Below are 23,052 nucleotides of genomic sequence, written 5' to 3' on the forward strand. Positions count from 1 at the left end.
TTAAGAAATCATAATTAAACAATACAAAACCTAGTTCTTGGTGCATAGACTAATAATTAAACTATTCTAGAATATATGAAAGTTGAATTTCTTTGAGTTACACAAGTGACCTTCTACAAGTTCTCACAACCTCCACTTAGAAAAAAACTTCGTTATTAAGGGAACACCAAAATATAATTTCGATCCGATGGATGTATTAAATTCCACTCTAAGATTTCCAACATATTCTTTGGCCTTGACAAATGGTGGACAAACCTTTTACTCCCTCCGTCCACAATTGTTTGGCAGGTATACTAAAAATAGATGTCCAAGATTAATTGTCAATTTAAACAATCAAGAAATAATTAGTCACTTTTTTCCAATTCTGCCCTTAATGATTGTGTAGTTCAATTGAAAAGTTATGTGGACTTTTGGTATTCTTGATATAGTAGGGTTATATTAGTCAAATTACACCTTGTATTAAATTTTCTTTGAGGGATGTGCATGACCTTACCTGACAAACAATTGTGGACAGAGGGAGTACATTAGAAGAGCAAAAGGCTCGGCATAGCAAAATGAACCAATGTGAATTAGCGTGAACTTCGTAATTAGTGACGAACCTACATTAAGATCACTGGTGCTCAAGCACCCATTATATTTTACCAGAATACTATATGCTAATATTGAAAACTTATTCTCCTTTTGTCTCAATTTATGTGATACATTTCGTTTTACGAGAATCAAACAGTTTAAGTTTGACCGGGAATTTGAGCATGAAATCTTTAATTTTTTGAAATAAATATATATAATTGTAAACTATATAAAAAGCACTATAAGTCATAATAATTGACAATCCAAAATATTTAAAAGATATATGAAAAATTTACAGTAAAAAATAGATTTGTTTGAATCTCAAAATTTGAAATGTGTCACATAAATTAGGATGGAGAGAGTAATATATATACAAAGATATTGACTTAGCACCCAAACTTAGAACACAATTCTAAATTAAATATGAAGCTATTCAAGAATCTAAATCCTTTGGTGCTAATCACACTAGGCATTATTACAAGCGTTCACCGGTATGAATCGTTACTGACCATGTCGCTCGATTTGTAACATATTAGCATATAGAGGATTCAAAGTTGATCAGACACAGAAACCTCAATGGATTCTGCTCAAAATCCCAAATTTCTTTCATCTTATTTGTTCTTTGCTTTTCTTCTTGTATCCTCAAATCTCTTAACATTTTTCATTTCTACATCTTTTAACTCCTCTTGTACACTTAACCAACAAACAAATGCTCCTTCCACTGTTTTGACTAAGCCAACACCTAAATATGAAGCTATTCAAGAATCTGATACCACACAAACTGATCAAAATCTTCCATCTGAGTTCCTTGCTTTCACATCACCACAAAAACTCCCGCGTGGATTCAACAAAAACTTTGATTCTGATGAAATCATGCCTCCGATTGGGCGTCCATGTACTCTGTTTCAAGATTTACTTCATCGTTACATGTCATATAATGTCAATGGTTCTTGCCCTGATGATGAACTTTTAGCACAAAAGTTGCTTCTTAAAGGTTGTGAGCCACTTCCTCGACGTAGATGTCATCCAGTTGCTCCACAAGAATATGTCGAGCCTTATCCTTTTCCTGAGAGTCTATGGAGAACACCATCGGATTTTTCTGTTGTATGGACTGCGTTTACTTGCAAAAATTATGATTGTCTGGTCAATCGTGCTAAGACTCAGAGAGGATTTGATGATTGCAAAGATTGTTTTGATCTCAATGGCAGAGAGAGAAGTCGCTGGACAGCGAAAAATGGTGCTGGTCTTGACTTCTCTATCGATGAAGTGTTAGCAGTAACGAAGGCTGGAACAATTAGAATTGGGCTCGATATTGGAGGTGGTGTGGCTACATTTGCTGTAAGAATGAGAGAAAGGAATGTAACAATTGTAACAACATCAATGAACCTTAACGGTCCGTTTAATAGTTTTATAGCTTCAAGAGGGGTCATACCTTTGTATGTTAGCATCTCACAAAGACTACCCTTTTTTGACAACACGTTGGATATTGTACACTCAATGCATGTGTTGAGTAACTGGATACCAGAAACACTTCTCCACTTCTTGCTTTTTGATATTTATAGGGTGTTAAGGCCTGGTGGTCTGTTTTGGCTTGACCATTTCTTCTGTGTTGGTGAGCAATTGGAGAAACAGTATGCACCACTTATCGATAGTATTGGTTTCAATAAGGTGAAGTGGATCGTGGGAAGAAAGCTCGATAGAGGTCCCGAGCTAAACGAGATGTACCTTTCAGCATTGCTGATGAAGCCATTGAAGAATTCTTGGTGACAATATTATTTTTTTCCTTTTTACTTTCATACTTGGGAAAAACTTATATCTTGCATCTGCATCTGTTGACAATTGCACTAACCGAATGACAAAAAATGCATTTTTCTTTTAGAGAGATCAGTCCGTAATATTACATTATCCTCTTTGTCTGTTGATAAACCTCACTAATTAACATAATGTTGAAAACTTGAAATGATAACTTTCACTACTGGCAAAGCACAAATTTCTGTTGGCCCTTTCATTGAAAATCGTTAAAATTGTACTCTTCTTACTGCCTTTTCATTGGAAACCTGTCGAAATTGTACTCTTACAACTTTTTCCAATGAAAAGGCAGTAAATTGACCCTTTGGAAAATCTCCCAGTGTTGAGGACTTCTTGAGGACTCGATTAGATTGAATTATACCAGTAACTCGGATGAATAAATCCTAGCTATAGAGGAATAAAAGGAAGAAATTCAAGCAACTCGAAAACAAGAAAACTTAGAGTGTGTATAAGAATGAGTCATAAACTCTACTAATGTTAAATAAAAAGAAAAAATGATATGGCTCCTAATTGTCAAGTATTTATAAATTTAGACCATATTGTTCAATATAACAGACCCTACCGGCTACCATTCAACCAAACATCAATACCCCTTATAGTTTTGAGCTGTGGACCAATAAGGTGTTCATACCATCAGACATCTGCTGAAAATAAAGATAATACCACAAGCCTAGACCTAAAGTTATTGTTCTGATATATGCTTAATGACAGGCCCTACTGCTGGCTTCTGACTAATCTATCCGAAACAATGCTGTACTGGTGCCTACGGATTGATCTCAGAAGATTTCCATGTGAATACAAAAAAATATTAAAGAAGTTGTAAATTTCGTTCAAGTTAAGCACAAGTAGTAGAAAGACAACACCACATGAAGTATCACATGGTATTGCCTTCTAAAATCTTTGACAAGCACTTAATTTTTAGCAGAATAAAATACCACATAAAAACTAGACAACTATATCAAGAATTCCTAAGGTCCCATATTGAACAGCAGCACATGATTCTGTCTAGCATAGTTATTCCCGGTTGGCAACTTTAACTACAATTCAAACTCATTCTCTAACCTCAACTATAAATAATCTGTTTCCAAGTGCCATTTTGATCATCAAGCAGATAGCACTAAATCAAATCTTTTTAAAGATCATCAACTTTTTTCTTTCCTACATTTCAAAGAATATGAATAGGATAAGTGCTAAGAAACTCATCAAGATGGCAAGAAAATGGCAGAAGTTTGCAGCTAAGCAGAGGAAGAGAATTTCTTTTCCAAGGTCTAATTACAATGATGCAGAGAGTTGTAGCACATCATCTTCTGTAGTTTCTAAAGGGAATTTTGTGGTATATACAACTGATCAAAAGCGATTTGTTGTTCCATTAGCTTATCTTCAACACGAGGTAATCAGACAACTACTGCACATGTCTGAAGAAGAGTTTGGACTTCCATGTGATGGCCCTATTACATTACCGTGTGATGCCTTATTCATGAACTACATCGTATCACTCATTGAAAGAGGTGTAGGTGCTGATCTTCAGAATGCTTTGCTTGTATCTGTCTCTTCCAGCCAATGCTCATCAGCTTTATACCTTCAAGAACAAAGAAACCTGCAATTGCTAGTTTGTTAAGCTAACTGTGATAAGTTTTGTAGTGGATACATGATACTCAACAAGTGTACAGAATGTTAAAAACAAAAGTATTAATCAAAAACTTCATATACTTGACTCCAACTTGTTCTATGATAATATTGGAAAATTTGTTTTACTTTTTCATTGGCTTTTTAATGGTCTTGCATCAGAAATATATAACTTGTAGATTTCTCAATTAGTTGTTAAGAAGATATTACCAATTCAAAGAAAGTTATGCCAAAAGCTTCATTAGATCATTTTTCTATATAAGAAAAAAGTGAATTTTGTTCCATTATTGACTTAACTGCATAGGTATGCACCGGTTTTGAGCTTCCGCAATAGACTAATTTCAATTAAGATGATCTAGTTTCCTTATTGTTAATCTTCTCTTTCGAGTAAATTTTCCACCAAATTCCATTCGCAGTTTTCAATTTGCAAGCAATTACTATGTATTAAACACGAAAAGAACTAAGAAATTTTGAACACTGAAAAGGGCGGTTGATCCTTTGTTTCCACTCCTCTTCCCGAGCCGATTGAAGTGGAAAAAAGGATCCAGCATATAATGAAGGTATAATTTTCAAGACTTCAGAATCTGAAGCATTTACTGTTTTATGTAAACACACTTGTTAGCACGATGCATATTGGACTGGCCAATAGCTAATAGATGATATCTAAGACATGGATGAAGATCCAAAAATCTGTTGAATGCAAGGGGTTAAGCTGCACTATAATCGATGTAGTTGTACACAATTTAAGGTGCTTCTCTGACTTTGCTTTTTGGACTATTTTTTTCTTGACGTTTGAAGTTTATCCTATGGAACACCAAAGTTTGTTACTACTTGGTATGATCAAATGCATGAATTAATAGAAAGCTTTATGCATTTATTTTAGAATTTGAAGTCCATCGTTTACTTGTTTGATGGAAAGAATGAACAAGAAGAGGCTATCAGTGGTGAAGCCAGTATTTTCACTAAAGGGGTTCAAAATATAAAAAGTAAACACACGAAGAAGACAAATGGAGTTCCACATCTACTATATATATGCATAAAAATGATTTAACCATGTATAAGCAATGTATTTTTTTCGCCGAACTATCTTGGCCCTACTTGACTCTACCCCTGGAGGCTATAAAGTTGACTAAAGATCTACAAATGGAAAGTTGTGCTTGTGCTAGTAGAAGATGGAAATATTTGAAGGAAGAATATTTCTTGGTGCAAAATAGATATATATATTCAGAAATATAAAGAGATAATCTTTTCAGCTAATTCATTTTGAAATGTCCTTAATATCATTTCTTGAAGTATTTGTACATATAGCACAATGCTGACACTAAAAACAAAATTGACCTTTGTAGAGTCTCCTCTTTCTCATTTCTAGGCCTATCATTACACAAAATCTCACCGGAGCAGAAAAATTTGTACCGCAATACTAATGATATCCTCAAGCGGGAAGTGAGATCAATGAATACATCCTCTTAGCAAGGTATTGTCAGATGATCAAAGACAAACTGTTCTTCTGCTTTAGCTAACACATCTTGAAATGAAGGTTGGCTCAAGTATGATACTGGCACTACGAATCTCTTCTTCTGGCTCTCTCCTACGTATACTGCACAATGACGTTTTGAAACACCTGTTGAAGTTGAAAACCTCCTAAAGATTCAAGTACCTTGAATAAGAGGAGTCATTTTAATACCAATTGTGAGATACTTCGTAACTTTAAAATTTATATGACGACCTAAAAGAAATGTACTTTTCGGTAATACATAACAAGTGAAAGTTTGTTGCAAGTCTGGATCTAGTATGTGTATATATACTAGTTAATGACAAGTTTGATATCCAAATATTTAGTGGTGGTGAAATTGGTGACTACTGGTGAGGAGACAATTGCATATGAAGTTTCACATGGTATTGCTTATTCTCTAAACTATTTGAACCACAAATATGTTGAATAATAAGACTAGGCCCCTCGTCTTCTCATGATTTGTAATAAAAAGACACTCTTACAATAAAATCCATTAGATTGATGAAGATGGGGACTTTGCCCTGGACCATTTGGTTTGAAAATATGGTGACAGAGATCCAACACAGGATAGCCAAGATGATATTCAAATGCCCCCTATCTATATGAAAATGAAGGGAGAAGAACATGGTCTTGCTTCTCACCAGCTATTGTACATTTAATGGTTTCAAATTATTTGCATTGGTGAGAAGAACCAAGTATGAGCTGATATCATAACTAATAGGCGTGATTTGGTTGTTGACTTACTATATTTCATCCACAAATTTAAGGCCCCTTATCAACATGGCCAACAAGCATCAGCACATGAATTTGCCTCCGGTGGTTAGTGACAAAAACTTCAGCTCCAACCCAAAGCCTGTCTATAGCCTTTTATATAAATAACCCCCCTTATGTGATATTTATTCATCATCAAGTACAAGCATTATCTGTTCAACCATCAAATTGTTCTAAATTGTTGGTTTACTTTCTTGTTTCCAACCTTCCAAGTAAAAACGAAAGACAGAATGACCATGCTTAGTGCTAAGAAACTCATCAAGATGGCCAGGAGATGGCAGAAGTTTGCGGCCAAGCAGAGGAAGAGGATTTCACTTCCAAGAAATGTTAGTGATGCGGATAGCTGCAGTGTGTCATCCTCTGTAGTTGAAAAAGGCCATTTTGTAGTTTATACAATTGATCAAAGGCGCTTCGTGATTGTCACGCCCCGAGCCTACACCCTGGGCGGGACCGGCACCCGGAGACCATTTCTAGCCCCAAGCGAACCCTTGGCCTGGCTTTCTTAACTCAGCGGAAACCTCAACAGAATAACTCAATGCAATGCAATATTACAAAACAACTTAACTTATAAAATATGGCCATAAAGGCAACTCGAATCTCAAAATAGAATATTTACATATATATATAGATGAGAGACTCAAAACTAACTGACTGACTGTCTGTCTATGAAGCCTCTAAAATACTGAGATGGATGTTGGGACAGACCCCGCAACATCCTAATAAAACAAAAACTAAGAACACAAAATAATTGAGTCCTCCGGAATGCAAGGAGGCTCACCACTGACTCTGGAGTGCTCAGCTGGATCAACGACGTGCAGGATGCTGATCCGGGGTACCTGAATCTGCATCATCAAACGATGCAGGCCAACTGGCATCAGTACATGGAATGTACGAGTATGCAAGCTGGAAAACTAAGCAACAAAGGCTAGAAGGAAAACTGGAAGAAACTGAATAGCTTACCTGGCTCAACTTAACTCAACCTGACTGACTTCTTTCAATATAAGGCAATTTAAAACAAGTGCGATATAAAGAAAGATTGCTTAAAACATGCTATGAACTCTGTGTGTATACAAGGATACAATAAGCCTGAAATGTGTATAAAAATACAATGAACTGATGTATATAAAAAATACAATAATCTCTGTGTATGAAAAATACAATAACTGCTGTGGGAGCTTCTCTAACCGACAACCATCACATAAGAGCTATAGTGATGATACAGCGATCGACCTCACGCTGCCAGAGCATCTTATACCCGGCCAAAGGTATAAGACCTGAACTGCCTAATGGATCCACTAGTCTAATCTGAAAAGGATTCATCTAAAAAGTATGATCCTTTTCTACCCATGGTGGCTAACATGGTTCTATGGGGGCTGTGGGTTCTTTGAACGCTCCCCCAATTCGGTGCTCGATACTACTCCCAAAAATGTACTGGCTCTTATGTTTTTAAAACATATTTCTTCCTGCTGATATGAGATAATTACTCAAAAACTAGCCCGAAGGCTTTTTGGAAATCTCAGTTTCCAACCTTGTTTAAATGTAAAAACATTTCTTTAAAACTTCTTTGGGAATACATAGTTCCCTAATAACTTTGAGAAAAGAACTCAACTTTAAACTCTTTACTTTACTTGAACTCTTGGCTTGATGTGAAACTCTTAACTTAACATGAAACTCTTAACTTTTGACTTGACTTGAAACTCAATACTTAACTTGGAACTTGAGCCTTAGAATGAAGTTAAAACGCTCAATGAAGACTCTTGGAAAACCTTAAAGACTTGCTTTGACTTACTTACTTCTAAGCTTGACTTCACTTGACTTGGAAACTAACTTCACTTGAATTGGAAACTAACTTCACTTGACTTGGAAACTAACTTCACTTGACTTGTAGTTTTACTTGACTTTTGGAAGTACCTTGGAGTGTTGGAAACAACTAGGAAACATAGGTATAATACCTAGGAACATGTATAAAAAAAGAAATGGTGAATGAAAGGGAAGGATTGGTGTCCTTGGCACTAGGAGAGGTGCAACAGCCCAACCCCTTTTTCCCCAAAAATCCGACTTTTTCCCCTTGTTTCTTTCCAATTCTAAACCCTCTCAACCTCAAGGTTTCAGCAGCAACACTTAGAATCATAAAGACCCTTATTATACAATAGATTCAACTCAAAAATCACAGCCAGAAATCTGTACTAAATCAGCAAGAACTTCAACACAACACCACTACAACTTCAACAACCAATAAATCTTCTCTTGGAATTAAAAACGAGTTGGTGTGTGGGGGTATGAACCAACCAACACTAAGGATCATAAAATCCCTCAATATACAATAGGTCACAACTCAAATACACAGCCCAATCCTGTCCCACAACCAACAATAACTTCAACAACACAACTAACAACATCAACAACAACTAACAACTTCAACAACAAATCCAATCTCTTCTCAAATCATAAAAACGAGCTTGGTATGTGGGGGGAAAGGATAAACCCACACTAAAGACTCACATACCTTGATAGGGATCACCCCCGACGAAAATCCACAATGATCTTGACCAATCTTGTTGATCTCCTCTTTCTTCTCTTCTTCTTCTCCTTCTTCTCTTCTTCTTCTCTTGAACCCTAACTCTTTCTCTTTCAAAATGGGACAGAATGATCCAAATATCAGCCTAATACAACAATATAAGCTCAAAAGAAATGATTTGTGAAAAGACCAAAACGCCCTTAAATTTCCGGAACGGAATCCCTGCCAACTGCCCAACTTTCAAAGATCATAACTCGCTCATACGAACTCGGAATTGAGCAAACTCAGTGGCGTTGGAAAGATCGTTCCACAAGCTTCGAAACCATAACTGGAACTACTCCTAAATCATCCTGAGCTAGGAGTTATGACTACTCAAAGTTGGCCAAAAACTCACTGATTTCCACACTTAGCCAAATTTCCAAATTTTTGAACTTAGCCAAATTTTCCAGATTCTGGACTGCCAAATTTCCAGATTTTAAATTTTTTCAAAAAAAAGACTATTTCCAAATTTCAAGCTTCTTCATATTCATTTTTAAATTGTCGGATGTTACAGTGATTCCCTTGGCTTATCTTGAAAATGAGGTCATTAGGCAACTTTTAAACATGTCTGAAGAAGAATTTGGGCTTCCAAGTGGTTGTCCTATAACATTACCCTGTGATTCAGCCTTCATGGACTACATCGTTTCACTAATCAAGAAAGGCGTAGCTGCAGATTTTCACAATGCAGTGCTTCTATCAATTCCTTCACGTTGCTGTTCAACTTTTTCGTTGCACCAAGAAAGTGGTGCTCAGCAAATAGGTCAACATTCTTTTTGTACATGCTAGCTCAAAAGTAGTTTTTAGAGAAGGCGGAGATTGAAGAGTATACAATTGTAAAGCACATCATACAGATCAAATATTATTTTTATCAGAAAATTTACCATACTGATCATGGCTTTCACTTTCAATTTGGTTATGAGAAGTCAGAACAACCTTATCTTTGATTGGTACCTTTAATTTTATGTATAAATACCATTTTGTTTAGCAGAAACATTTCACTAACTGCAGCACCTCCTTGATCGAAGAAAGTCTAAATGACGTGAATGTCTTGACTCTTCACACTACGTAGATCAACTTTGCCTCGAACTCAAACTGTTTAAACTCACTTATATGAATCATATCTCTATCCATACCATTGCACCTATGGATGTTTTCATCTGAAGGTCCACGTAGGATATGACGGATCCTATCTAATGACCTTCATCATATTATCATCTATATTTGTGCTACATGTGCACCCACTTTAATTTAGAGTTCGACCCATAATCATGCAACATATAACTATGGCTCAGTCCTAAACTAGTGTTGGGGTTGGCTATAAGAATCCCGATCACTTACAATGCTTCTCCATTTTTAAACTAAACACAAGCTAACATTATACCAAATAAATTAGAAGTGTAAATATTAAAGTTCTCTATATCTTTGTTGGCATTAAGGTACAATTTCTAGTAAGAAGTTCAAAGTAAATGGGATGAGCTGCATTTCAATTTAATGAATAGATTCTAGGAATAAATGAATCAAAAGTAGCTTCTATCAAGCTGATATTATCACCACAAAATCATTAACTAGATAACTTTTTGTTCCTTGTCATTCTTATTCCGCTAAATGACTGTGCTAGTTTGCACCACAAGGTGAAGCTGTTGCAAGCAAGTGCTTCATTACTTTGTTTAGCAGAAAAATTCTTAGTGATTAAAAGAATTCCTTAAACAAATATTACCAAAATGGAGAATAATCAGAAGTAGACCATTTTCTATTCATAAACAAGAAAAAATTTCCCTCCTAGCCTAGGTTCTTGTAATTTTGAACTATACAGTAAATTTTCCTCTCTTAGTATTCTCTTTCTCATTTACAAGCGCTACTATTCTACACAATTTCATTTGTTGAAGAATATTCACTATGACGATCTTCTTAAACGGGAAGTAAGATCAACAAACACATCCTCTTTGCAAGGTATTGTAAGACCACCCATTGGATGATCAAAGCCGAACTCTTCTTCTGCTTTAGCTAACAAGTCTTGAAATAGAGGCTGGCTCAAGTATGATACTGGCACGACGAATCTCTTCTTTTGGCTCTCTCCTACATACACTGCACAATGACCTTTTGGAACACCTCCGGATGTTGAAGACCTCCTTAAGAACCGGTTAGCCATTTTCTTCAAGAAATGTTTTTGTAACTCCAAATGATGAAGGCAAAGAAAGAAGAAGAATTTTGAGAATCACACAGACAATGAAAGGTTTTTTTTTGTAACTTCTACACACTTTTCTACTCAAATGCTTTGTGTGTATATATATAAGCTAATGGAAAGTTTCGTACCCATATTTTTTGTGGTGAAGAGAAATTTGAGAGACAAAAAGCACATGAAGTTCACATGGTTTTGCCTATTCTGTTGTTGTCAAAGTATTCACTCCATAAATTTGTGAATGAACAACACTAGGTCCACAAGAATGGATGAAGTTAATGATATGGTGACAGAGAAATGAATAAATGCATCAACCTCTTTGATTAAAACTAGGAAACTAATTATGATCTGTCATCCTTTCAAACTAGCTTCATCCACAAATTTAAGGCCCCATATAAGCATAGCCAACAAGCATCAGCACATGGCTTTTCCTTCGGTGGTTAGTGACAAAAACTTCAACTCCAATCCAAAGCCTTTTTATATAAATAACCCCCTTTCTGTGATATGTTTTCATCATCAACAACAAGCATTATCTTTTCAGACACCAAATTGTTCTAAATTTCTTATTTCCAACCTTTCAAGAAGAAGAAAAATAGAAAGAATGACAATGCTCAGTGCGAAGAAACTCATCAAGATGGCCAGGAGATGGCAGAAGTTTGCAGCCAAGCAGAGGAAGAGGATTTCATTTCCAAGAAATGACAGTAATGCAGATGGTTGCAGTACATCTTCATCCTCTATAGTTGAAAAGGGTCATTTTGTAGTCTATACAATTGATCAAAGGAGCTATGCATTTCCCTTGACTTACCTTGAAAATGAGGTCATTATGCAACTTTTAAGCATTTCCGAAGAAGAGTTTGGTCTGCCAAGTAGTGGCCCTATTACATTACCCTGTGATTCAGCCTTCATGGACAACATCATTTGGCTAATCAAGACAGGCGTAGCTGCTGGTGATCTTCACAAAGCATTGCTCCGCTCAATTCCTTCATGTTGCGTTGCTACTTCTTTTTGTCAACAAGAAAGTAGAAATCAACAGATTCTTGTTTATTGAGTCGTGACGTCATGTTTTATAAATGTTAGCTCAAATAGATTGCATAGAAGGTGAAAATAGGCAACTGAAAGCTTTGTATAATTACAGATTGGAATAGAGATTTTGAAGTTAATCAGCATTATAGCTTCCATTTTTCATGTTGGAGTTGCATTATTATCTTATATCAGGAAATCAACTTTGGTCGTCAAAATTTAAAGACATGAATCACGCCAACGTAATAATGACATCAAAATTAATTGTAAAAAGTTCAAATAAAGTGAAATCATAAAGTGTTCCTCTTTCAGATTTTCATCGCAGTTAAATCTCATACTTCATCAATTTGGTTTGTAAAGAAGTTGCAAGTTACTAAGAAGAGTAGCCGAGAAGATGAGATATTGTCACTTGAGGGAACTAGTTTCTGGACACAATTCAAATTGCATTTATTTATTTGAGGGAACTAGTTTCTGGTTGCACGTGTACCCATCTAACATAAATTATTTTAAATTATCATTGTATTAAAAGTAGTTTTATAATTAATTACATGAATATCGTTCATTTTCAAACAAAAAATAGTTCAAATATTTGGAATCTACTATTGGATACCAATAACAAATTAAAATATGACAGCAAATATTTAATATTTAATTAATTAGTTTTTTTATAAAAATATAATTTAGTGTAGGGGTAAAATGGTAATCCAACTTTGCATTTTGGTACTTTCCACTTTCAATATAAATAATATAATATATAATATGATATATGATATGATGATGCTATGTTGATTAAATTTAATATACATATAGATTATAGATGATAAATATTATTAAATTAGATACTTTAATTAAGAATTAATCTAGGAAGTGTGAAAGTCATTAACATTTTTATTAAAATGATACAATTTAATATTTAAATTAAATAGTTAAGTATTTTTATAACATTTTAATTTATAGAAGGGGTAAAACCGTAATTCAACTTTTAACTTTATTTGCTCCCACTTATAGTAATATATGATGATATGATATATGATATGATGATGATTAATAATATATGATATTATATGATGATAATATACTATATTTGTATAAAGTAAATAAGCACATCATACATTTTTCGTAGGGGTCAAATTTTGATCAGTTTTTTTTATTCAAGGTGTAGTATTCTTTTTTATTCTGTACAAATAATAACACATGAATATCATATTAGTTTTTTAATTTCACGCTTCTGAATAACTAAAAAATAGAATATGAGAAATATATATTATTAACCTTTTCATTTACAATTAGCTTAGTATTTAAAATCTTAAAATCAAATAAATTTGGGAAACGACTTAAAAACCACTTAAACTTCAATCAAAATTGTTGTTATACACTCTAATTTTGGGAGGATCATATGAACCCCTTATATTATTTTAAAGTGGAATAGATGCCCATATATATGTTGATGTGGCAGAAAGAGTGACATATACACCTTCCTTAAGAGAGTGAGAAGTTATATTCTTTATTTTATTTGTATCTCTCTTATCACCTTAATTAGAGTTATTTACATTAATACAACATATTAAAATGGTTCCTCTCAAAAAACACAAATCAAAACAAACAGTTCGCCCACAAACGGATAAATTATGCCAAACGAATGTTAACTCCGTATGTTCACCCCAAAATACCTCACAAATAATTTAAGATATTTCGCTCATAAACGGGTGTACTACAATTTCTTTTATTAGTTAACTTTTCATGTAAAACTACATCTCTTCTTCAACAATAAATATGGGGTTATTCACTTCACATTTTCTCATTCATATTTTATCTTCTTCTACTAATTTTATATTTGGTCTTTAAAATTTGATAGTTATGTCTCAACAGTTCGTAAGGTATGTACATTCAATTGAACAAGATGTATGTAAATGCAAAGAGTATTATAAAATAAAAATATCGAGGACTCTAAGAAATTTCAGTCGTTATAAGTTTTATTGTTGTGCACATTCAAAGGTAAACATTTTAAGTTGTTCTCTTTAAAATATCTAGATATTCACTTGTTTCCTTGTTTTGTTATTTGAGGAAAACGATGGATGCAATTATTTTCGGTGGGTATAAAATATGTCAGGCGTTAGAATTAGAAGTCGGGGGTTACAAAATTCGGGTCCCAATTCAGATGTTGGGTCTCACGTTAGGGTGTCGGCATCAGGTCCTAGGTTAGGTGTTAGCGTCGGGTCCCTATTCAGAAGTCGGATCCCGATTCAGGAGTTGGGATTGGATCTTAGATCGGTTGTCAAGATCGAGGTCGTATTCTAATTTGAAATTCGGATCCCAGGTCAAAATTTGGTGTCGGGTCCCAATTCTGAAGTCGGGGTCAAGTCTCCATTTGGAAGTTGGGCTTTGGATTGGGAGTCGGGTCGGGTGTAGGGGTCGGCGGGTTCTGTTTCGAATGTTTTGCCAAAAATAAAAAATATTTTCTAGAAAATATTTTTCATTCACCAACCAAATATTAGAAAATATTTTTCACTCACCAACCAAATATTAGAAATATGTGAGAAACCAACTTGTTTTCCAAGAAAACAGTTTCCATAGGACCAAATGGTTTAACTAAATTAAATGTTCAATTTAAGAGATGCAAAAAATAGGAAGAAGTTAAATACTGTTTTTTGGAAAATGCAATAAACAGAGAAATAGAAGATAATTACTCATTTTAGCGTGAGAACAGAATATGAGCAGCGAAATTTGATACACATTTGCCTCGTCAGTAATCCACAGATATAGTGTGAGAAAATAGTCCGTGAGAAAAAATAGAAAGTGAGAGTAGTATAAAATGAAAGGTGTGCAAAATAAAAGGTCATTTTAAGTATATAGTAGTCTTTTCAGATTACAAAATGTTAAACTTCTCATGATAATGGAACTATATTGCTCAGCTCAAGTATTATACTTTCCATGCTAAAAGAACTTGGTGCCTTGTTACTCTCTTGTTCTTGTTATTTGTCGTGGATATTATTCCTACGCGTAATTATATTCTCAACACAATTAACTATAGTGACAATTTTTTTTGCTTTTTTCTGCTTGTCTACCTTCCATAAGCCTTCTATTTTTGGAATATAGGTGGGGTTGAAACTTTTTAGTGGGTTAAGACAGTGACCAGTGAAAGGGACTTAAGCTTATCATGAAGATCTCCTTGTTTATAGCCTCTTCTTTTTTTTGTGGACATTAGGGATGATAGTGTTGTTCATGAATAGTAATAAGTATTTATTATTATCCCCCTAATTGTTTATAGCATCCTAGCAAAGAAGATGGTAATCTCTAGCACTGAGAATTTGGAGGCCACAGTTGATCAGACAAGTAATTATGACAAAATGATTGAGTTAAAAGCCTTTGATGATACAAAGGCTGGTGTCAAATGGCTTGTTGATGCCGGAATCACTAAGATACCTCGAATATTCATTCTACCACCAAAAAACAGGACAGATTCCTCAGATACATGTGACACACACTTTATTTTTCCGGTGATTGAACTTGAAAGCATCGACAAGATGGACTCAATCAAGCATAAAGAGATTGTGGACAAAGTAAGAGATGCATCGGAGACATGGGGTTTCTTCCAAGTGGTTAATCATGGAATTCCAATATCTGTCCTTGATGAAATGTTGCGAGGAGCACGACAATTTTTTGAGCAAGATATTGAGATTAAGAAATAATATTACACTCGAGATATCACGAAAAAGGTGGTTCATGCTAGCAATTTTGATTTGTATAGCCCTTCTGTTTGAGTTGCAAATTGGAGAGATTACATTTTCTTTAAAATGGCTCCTAATCCTCCCAGTTCAGAAGAATTTCCAAGACCATGTAGGTATATGTTCTGAATATGAACTAGAAAGTCAACCACTAATTGAATAATGTATTATGTGGTGATAAAAATTGAGGTGTGGTGTTTCATTTATTTTACAAAATTGTTGCAGGGAAATACTAATGGACTACTCTAAGCGTATGATGGTATTAGGCTATTCCTTGCTTGGATTATTGTCTGAAGGTGTCGGTCTTGATTGTTGTCATCTCAAAGATATGGATTGTGCGGAGGGGATTAGTGTTTTGGCCCTTTACTATCCAGCATGCCCTCAGCCAGAACTCACCTTAGGCACCAACAAACATTCTGACAATGATTTTCTCATAGTGCTTCTACAAGATCACATCGGAGGACTCCAAGTGCTTCACCAGAATCAATGGGTTGATGTTCCTCCTACGTGTGGTGCTCTTGTGGTCAACATTGGAGATCTTCTGCAGGCTAGTATTCTTTTTCTTTTCTAATCCATCTACGATCGATAAGAGTGAATATACCATTTGCTTATTTTGGTTGCTTTTTTCAGCTCATATCTAATGACAAGTACATAAGTGTTGAGCACAGAGTATTGGCAAATAAAGTTGAACCAAGAGTGTCAGTTCCATGCTTCTTCGGCACAGATTCAATGTTATCCTCCAAGCTTTATGGACCGATTTCTGAAGTGTTGTCAGAAGATAACCCTCCAAAATATCGTGCAACCACAGTGAAAGACTATCGTGAGTACTTCCGTAAAAAAGGTCTAGATGGAACTTCTGCATTGTCGCGTTACAAGATCTAATCTTAATGTAATAACTGAATTTATAATGAGAACTGAGAATTTTACTTTGGATGTTGGTTATTACCTATTGTATTGTATTGTCTTGTTACTTTAAATATAATGTTTATTTGTAAAGACAACTTAAGTTTTGTTGTATCGTGTTGTTAAATCCTTTGTATGTAATGACAAAAAGTCTCATTTTATATATGTAAGTAATGATTTAAAAGCCTTTGATGATACTAAGGCTGGTATCAAAAGGAATTGTTGATGCTGAAAATGACCTATATCTAAAATCTTCTTTTTCTCATTTACAGGTCCTACTACGAAATTTCATTTGTTGAAGAATTTGCACTATGATACTCATGATCTTTTTAAGCGGGAAGTAAGATCAATGAACACATCCTCTTTGCAAGGTATCGTGAGATCACCCATCAGACGATCAAAGCCAAACTCTTCTTCGGCTTGAGCTAATAAGTCTTGAAATAAAGGCTGGCTTAAGTATGATACTGGCATAACAAATCTCCTTTTCTGACTTTCTCCTACATATACTGCACAATGTCCTTTTGGAATACCTCCAAATGTTGAATACTTCCTAAGGATTCGATTAGCAAGAATAAATGGAGCCACTTTGGTACCCATTGTCTCGAGGGCTATTTGGCACCTTCTAATTATGAGGGCAAAGAAGAAGAAATTTGAGAATCACACGCACAACAAAAGTTTTCTTGAATGTCTAGATACTTGTGTTCTTATCGAATTCTCTTTGTATTAGTATATATAAGCTAACGACAAGTTTCATACATGATTGTTTTTTGGTGAAGAGAAATTTGAGAGACAACAACACATGAAGTTTCACATGGCTTTGCCTACTCCATTATTGTCAAAATATTTAGGCCATAAATTGTTGATGTAAAACACTAGGTCCCTCTTCAAGTAGCTAGCACTTATTCCCCCTATCGTCTTTGACCATGTAGCTAACTTCATTGATCTCATACCTTAACAACTTTCCCCCTTTTGACATCATAAAAAAGGGTTAAAGCAGTAAACCAAGTTGACATAAATGCAGTTCAAGCAAATTCATGGCCACTTGGACAACACTAAGCATGAGTAAAAATCCATAAAGTAATGAGATAAGTCAGTAGAAACAAGGCATTTTTCATCCATAAATAAAAGATTAGCTATCAAAGCATTGCTAATATGATTACATATGAAAACCATGACAATGCCACTTCGTTTCGATAGAGAAAGAGGGATCAGGACTGACTTAGAAAGTTAGGAAGAGAAGGGATGACTTAGAGATAGGGGATTGAAAGAATAGAATGAATGGATCATATCCCTTAGCAAGGTACTTTCAGAAGCCTTTATTGAAGTTCACATTCTTCACTGCCCAGACTTTATGTTGAATTTTCAAGGCCGCCAGTTTTTTTTTTTCAACTTGGTCCCTCTAATAGTGCTATTTCGGAAGCTGAGCCTTCAAGCGTACCATTTCAGTATCTTTGTTAGCAAGATCAATTGTCATAGCTTCCAACGCTGACCTGAGTTTCTCATAACAGAAAGATTGGTAAAATCAATTTACTCAAGGCCTCTGAGATGAATAGATCAATAACTGAGGAACCATTTCATCATCATTTTTTACATTATTTTAATCAGACACCCTTCTAATCAGAATACTTTGAGTTCACATCGGGTTCACAAACTTCTTCCTTCATGAACATCATCCTTTCCACTTCTTCCTTTTGCTAGGTGGACCTGGTCCCTCTTCACACTTAAAAACATCTTTATTAGAAAGTTCTTTAGTAAGAACAGAGGGTTTAACCATTTGAAGTCTTTTTTGAGAAAGGATAAAAGAAGGTTACAAAAAAAAAATCTGATATTTTGGAATGAGATTTGGAAAGAAATAAGGAGTATAAAGGAAGAGAAATGAAGTGTCATTTTGGTACTCAAATGATGAGACAACGGTCAGATACCTGAATGACAGACATGTGGCAATTGCAATGGTTCTCGTGCATAATTCAAATTGTAATGTTAAGAGTGCTAACCTTCAAGAATGGACCAGGTCCCTCTCTGTAGTTTGAATGTGATTGCCTAGATCTGCCCTGACCTCCCTTTTCCTTCAGCCCTTTTGCCATGTGTTTATACCTACAAAAGGCATAAGACTGAATTTGCTAAAACATACATAACTGAAAAACAAGGATACCTACTCCCTTTGCATAGTCATTAGAGCGTTGATTGCTTCAGGCAGGATCCATTCAATCCAGTTTCAGCATTCCCAACTTCAGTTTGATTATCTCAGTCGGGTCTTCTCAGAGCTTCAAGTTGCTGCTTGATCTACAAGAATTGATCATATCAAGTTGCACTTGCTACATTCTCTGCCTTAGTTGATGAAAGAGCAACTGAATCTTGCGTTTTAGTTCCACATGAGTGAGAGATCAACCTATAACATAAGCCACTCCTGAGGTACTCTTTCCATCAACTTGATACCCATTATAATCAGCATCACCATGTACTCCATATCAAATGTCTCCTGATGGACAGAATAGGATCGGGTCCCTTATCTTCTGAAAATGTCTCAAGATTCTCTCAGCAGCCTTCAAATGTGATTCCTTTGCACAAGAATGGAATCTCTGAACCAGGTTCATCAACATGCAGCTTCAAGTTAGTGCCCATCAGAGTATGAATTGTCTAGCCATCCATAACATGAAACCTTTTCAGCACCTTCTTTGAACTGGTACCAGGTCCCTGTCTTTGTTCAGACATCAATTGCCCTGATCATGATGTGCTATGTTCTTTCCTTCAGCTAAGTCAATGTGAGTACATACATGTTCTTGACAAACTGGTCCTTGCTTAAGCCTTGGGTGAAGATGTCAGCCACTTGATCTTTCATTTTGCAAAACTTCATGATGACATTACCCATTTTTAACATTGTTCTGACTTCAAATATTATAAGCCTTTTGAGCAACTCATTGATGTATTTTTCTGGACAGCCAAGGGTACCTTTAGAGGTTTGCTGAATGTGTAACTCTCAGAAGAAATATCCCATCGTGCTCATTTTGAACTCACTACCCATGAATGCGACAAACTCTTCAGACAATAACTCAAAAGGTTGATCCAAAGATAACATCATCGATATACACTTGAATAATAAACAATTCCTTTCCTTGTGATTTCAAAGAGAGGGTTTTGATAATATTACCTCTTTTGAAGCCATTGTAGAAGAGGAACTTGGACAACCTATCAGCTTGTTGGGGAACCGAGTGTTATACTTTGCTTGTTTCAAACTAAGCTTGATCAGCTTCTTCATTCTCACCTTCAAAATTCACATTATTAGTTTGAACTGCATCATCTTTGTTCAACACTATCTACAGGACCGGGTCCCTTATCAGGTTCATAATCTGCATCAACTTCCTTGAGATTGCTAGATTCATGAAAAGGAAATTCTTCAGCAAGCTCACTGTTTAGACCTTCTCTCTGAATCTAAAGCTGCCTTTCCATCTAAGAATCTTTTTTTTTTTTGCAACTTCTCAATTCTTCTGGACTCATCAAAAATCACATGACCACCTTATTATATGCCCGATAAGCCATGCTGGAGGAAGAGTATCCCACAAATACTCTTTCAACATCATTGAGATTACACTTCTCAATATCATCATTTTGGTCACAAAACATGTACTATTCACCATTTCAGCCCAAAAGTCCTTTGGAATATTAACAGCCTGTATATTCCACTTGAAGGATGGTCTGATCTGCTTTCTTTTAACACAAGAATCACAAACTTTGTCATCTGTAAATTTTATTTTGAGTAAATCAAGGACCAGGTCCCTTGACACAAGTTTGTGCAGTAGAGAAACATTCACAAGAGCTCGTCTCTCATGTCATACCTCATCATTCTCACTTTGAGCACTAAGGCAAGTGAGACTGCCACAACGAACAATAATCAGATCAGCAATACACATGTTCTTGCATCTCTTTTCTATCAAGATCATCGCCCGAGAAAGCAAATTTGTGACGACATGTTCTTTCCGATAAGAAAACTTTATTTCATTCATCACAAATCTATGAAATACTTAAAAGATTGTACTTCAACCATTGACATAGTACACATTCTCAATAGTGTGTTCCATAGATTTCCCAATCATGCCTTCACAAAAAAAATACCTTTTCTGGCATCTCTAAATGAGACACCTCCAGCTTGAAGTGCCTTGAGAGAGAAAAAGTTTTCAGTTTCCCAGTCACATGCTTTGAGCATCCGTTATTCATGAACCAACACACACTGACTGCTGCTACTTCTTCTCACAAGAATACCATATCACTTGTTTGCCTTGGGAACCTACTTTACTTGGAGTCCCAGTAAGCAGATAAAGAAGTGATAAGAGAATTCTTTGTCCAGTGAGGCAGATTGATTTTTTTCAACTTAGGAACAGGAGCACGACTAGGTCCCTTTTTCTGCCAGTTCTTCTGTTGACTAGGTCCTTTCTTCTACTTATTTCTCTATTGACCAGGTCCCTTTTTCTTCCTGTTCCTCTGTTTAGAATATTTTGAGAGGTTATCTTGGGTCCTTTTCCAAGCTGGACAATCCTTCTTCAAGTGACCATCGCGACCACAATGGAGACACGGCAAACTATCAGACATGGACACATCTTTGCCATGAAGATTGTAAGAAGGACTTTTGCTTGAATTTCCTAACCCCTTCCTATCATTTTGACCTTGACTGGTAAGCTTTGCAAGCAATTTTGATGAGTTGGTCAACTTGAGAGATTTGTTCAGTTCTTCTTCGACACGGACCAGGTCCCTCTCTAACTAATTATTTCTCTCCAAGGCCATAGCAAGTTTTGATTCAGCAGTATTAAAACTGGTTTTTAGCTCGATTTGCAAGCTGCTTGCTTCCCCCTTACCGCTGCCACATTTCTCACTCAGCATTTTAAATTTTTCCCTAAGTTTTAGATTTTCAACTTTTAGAACTATCACTTGTTCTTTCACAACATACATTTGGTCAAACAAGGCTATTTTTTCTTCATGAAGGATACCTAGGCTATTGTTCATCAGATCCTTTTCAGTTGTCAACTCAATGAAAGAGGTGATCAAAATAGCGGCTAGACTTCTCAACTTCTTAACACAGTAAACATGCAAGTTTTGTTTAAGATCAGAAAGGGTTACCTCTTCTTCATCTTCCTCATCATCAGATTTTGCCATAAAGGCTTCATCAGAGTGCTCAGAGTCATCTGAAACACTCGAAGAGTCTTCCCATGCAGTCATATCCCTCTTTACCGTCTGGAAAAAAGTTTCACTTTTGCTACTGCTGGCACAGACCTAGTCCCCCTTTTGGTCTTTTACTTCCTTGTGATCAACTTCAAGCACATGACAATCTCTCATGGTGTGACCTGATTGATCACACTTGTAACACATGTCACTAGAGCTTGTAGCGTTGTCATGAGCTTCTTCCTTCATGAAACCTCCACGTTTACTCACAAGTGTTTGAAATATTTGAGTGAGATAGTCCATGGTCTCATCGACTTCAAGGTTCTCACATTGTGACACCTTGGAGGCTAGTGATTCATCCCTTTCTGCTTCTCTCTTCTAATCAACATCCCCAGTCAGATCTGCCCTTGTTTCCTCATAGGTAGTTCTCAGCAGATCCCAAATTTTCTTTAGCTGATTCGCACGAAGAAATCAGATTATATACATTAGGTACGATTCCACACATTAAGAACTTCTTAGCCTTGTGATTTTCTCAACTTTCTGTTTGTCAAATTCATTGTATTGCTGTCGAGTTTTGACAAAGACCCTTGTGACATCCCCATATTTTACTTCTATAGATGGCACATAGGGACCCTCACAAATAACATCCCACAACTCACAGTCTTCAGCCATTATGAAGTCAAACATGCAATGTTTCCACCACCGATAATACAGACTATCAAACAAGGGTGGCCTTGTTGAAGACCGACCTTCTTGCCATCTCAGTGGAGTAGCCATTCTTTCCACATAAATCTCTCTTGGTGTTAACCAGCTAGAGAGCACCTGCTCCGATACCACTTGTTGGAATGTATGCATCCACTTGTTTCGATGGGTCCAGGTCCTCAGCACAGTTACAATAACAAACAGTAAAATAAGTGCTAAAAGTAAAGATTGAACAAGCAACTTTACGTGGAAACCTCCTTACTCAAGGGAGTAAAACCACGACATGTCTCACAGGACTTTTCAAACTGCTTCCACTCATCTTCTCCAAGCAAAAGTAAAAGCCAGTTTACAAAATGAGATTAGCCTGGTAATCTCCACACTAAGCAATACCTCCTATCACTTAGTTGAGCCAGAGCAGATACAACACTGCCCACTATACTAACCCTCACTGATTAATATAGACTTTTCTAAGCGGATACCACACCGCCCACTAAACCACATAACTATAGATGATTTAGAATTTGAT

The 23,052-nt window shown here is 35.8% G+C and overlaps 5 protein-coding genes and 1 pseudogene across 5 annotated transcripts; 5 read left to right on the forward strand and 1 right to left on the reverse strand.

The window, feature by feature from the left end:
• The first annotated feature begins 1,123 nt into the window (after window positions 1-1,123).
• LOC125818453 (probable methyltransferase At1g29790) lies at window positions 1,124-2,352 on the forward strand. Its single transcript, XM_049497946.1, has one exon. It carries the CDS (start codon window positions 1,147-1,149, stop codon window positions 2,335-2,337), a length of 1,191 nt encoding a protein of 396 aa, XP_049353903.1. The 5' UTR covers window positions 1,124-1,146; the 3' UTR covers window positions 2,338-2,352.
• A 1,234-nt stretch (window positions 2,353-3,586) lies between these two features.
• On the forward strand, window positions 3,587-3,997 carry LOC125818446 (auxin-responsive protein SAUR68-like). The gene has a single exon (XM_049497941.1). The coding sequence runs from the start codon at window positions 3,587-3,589 to the stop codon at window positions 3,995-3,997; it is 411 nt and encodes a 136-aa protein (XP_049353898.1).
• Window positions 3,998-6,519: 2,522 nt separating this feature from the next.
• On the forward strand, window positions 6,520-9,632 carry LOC125818447 (auxin-responsive protein SAUR68-like). Its single transcript, XM_049497942.1, has 2 exons — window positions 6,520-6,697; window positions 9,361-9,632. Exons 1-2 carry the CDS (start codon window positions 6,520-6,522, stop codon window positions 9,630-9,632), a joined length of 450 nt encoding a protein of 149 aa, XP_049353899.1.
• A 1,068-nt stretch (window positions 9,633-10,700) lies between these two features.
• On the reverse strand, window positions 10,701-11,026 carry LOC125818463 (auxin-responsive protein SAUR20-like). The gene has a single exon (XM_049497953.1). It carries the CDS (start codon window positions 10,993-10,995, stop codon window positions 10,741-10,743), a length of 255 nt encoding a protein of 84 aa, XP_049353910.1. The 5' UTR covers window positions 10,996-11,026; the 3' UTR covers window positions 10,701-10,740.
• A 531-nt stretch (window positions 11,027-11,557) lies between these two features.
• Window positions 11,558-12,073, forward strand: LOC125818449 (auxin-responsive protein SAUR68-like). Its single transcript, XM_049497943.1, has one exon. It carries the CDS (start codon window positions 11,627-11,629, stop codon window positions 12,071-12,073), a length of 447 nt encoding a protein of 148 aa, XP_049353900.1. The 5' UTR covers window positions 11,558-11,626.
• A 3,256-nt stretch (window positions 12,074-15,329) lies between these two features.
• On the forward strand, window positions 15,330-16,652 carry LOC125818454 (1-aminocyclopropane-1-carboxylate oxidase homolog; annotated as a pseudogene).
• The last annotated feature ends 6,400 nt before the right edge of the window (window positions 16,653-23,052 follow it).

This window comes from Solanum verrucosum, unplaced genomic scaffold, assembly GCF_900185275.1.
Source record: "Solanum verrucosum unplaced genomic scaffold, falcon-dt-bn FXZP01000233.1, whole genome shotgun sequence".
NCBI classification, from domain to species: domain Eukaryota; kingdom Viridiplantae; phylum Streptophyta; class Magnoliopsida; order Solanales; family Solanaceae; genus Solanum; species Solanum verrucosum.

Bases quoted from the DNA above. Each gene is read 5' to 3' on its own strand.
- LOC125818449 (XM_049497943.1), top strand. From the start codon at position 11,627: ATGACAATGCTCAGTGCGAAGAAACTCATCAAGATGGCCAGGAGATGG.
- LOC125818463 (XM_049497953.1), bottom strand. From the start codon at position 10,995: ATGGCTAACCGGTTCTTAAGGAGGTCTTCAACATCCGGAGGTGTTCCA.
- LOC125818453 (XM_049497946.1), top strand. From the start codon at position 1,147: ATGGATTCTGCTCAAAATCCCAAATTTCTTTCATCTTATTTGTTCTTT.
- LOC125818446 (XM_049497941.1), top strand. From the start codon at position 3,587: ATGGCAAGAAAATGGCAGAAGTTTGCAGCTAAGCAGAGGAAGAGAATT.
- LOC125818447 (XM_049497942.1), top strand. From the start codon at position 6,520: ATGACCATGCTTAGTGCTAAGAAACTCATCAAGATGGCCAGGAGATGG. The intron at 6,698-9,360 runs GCTTCGTGATTG...CGGATGTTACAG, and splicing joins TTATACAATTGATCAAAGGC to TGATTCCCTTGGCTTATCTT.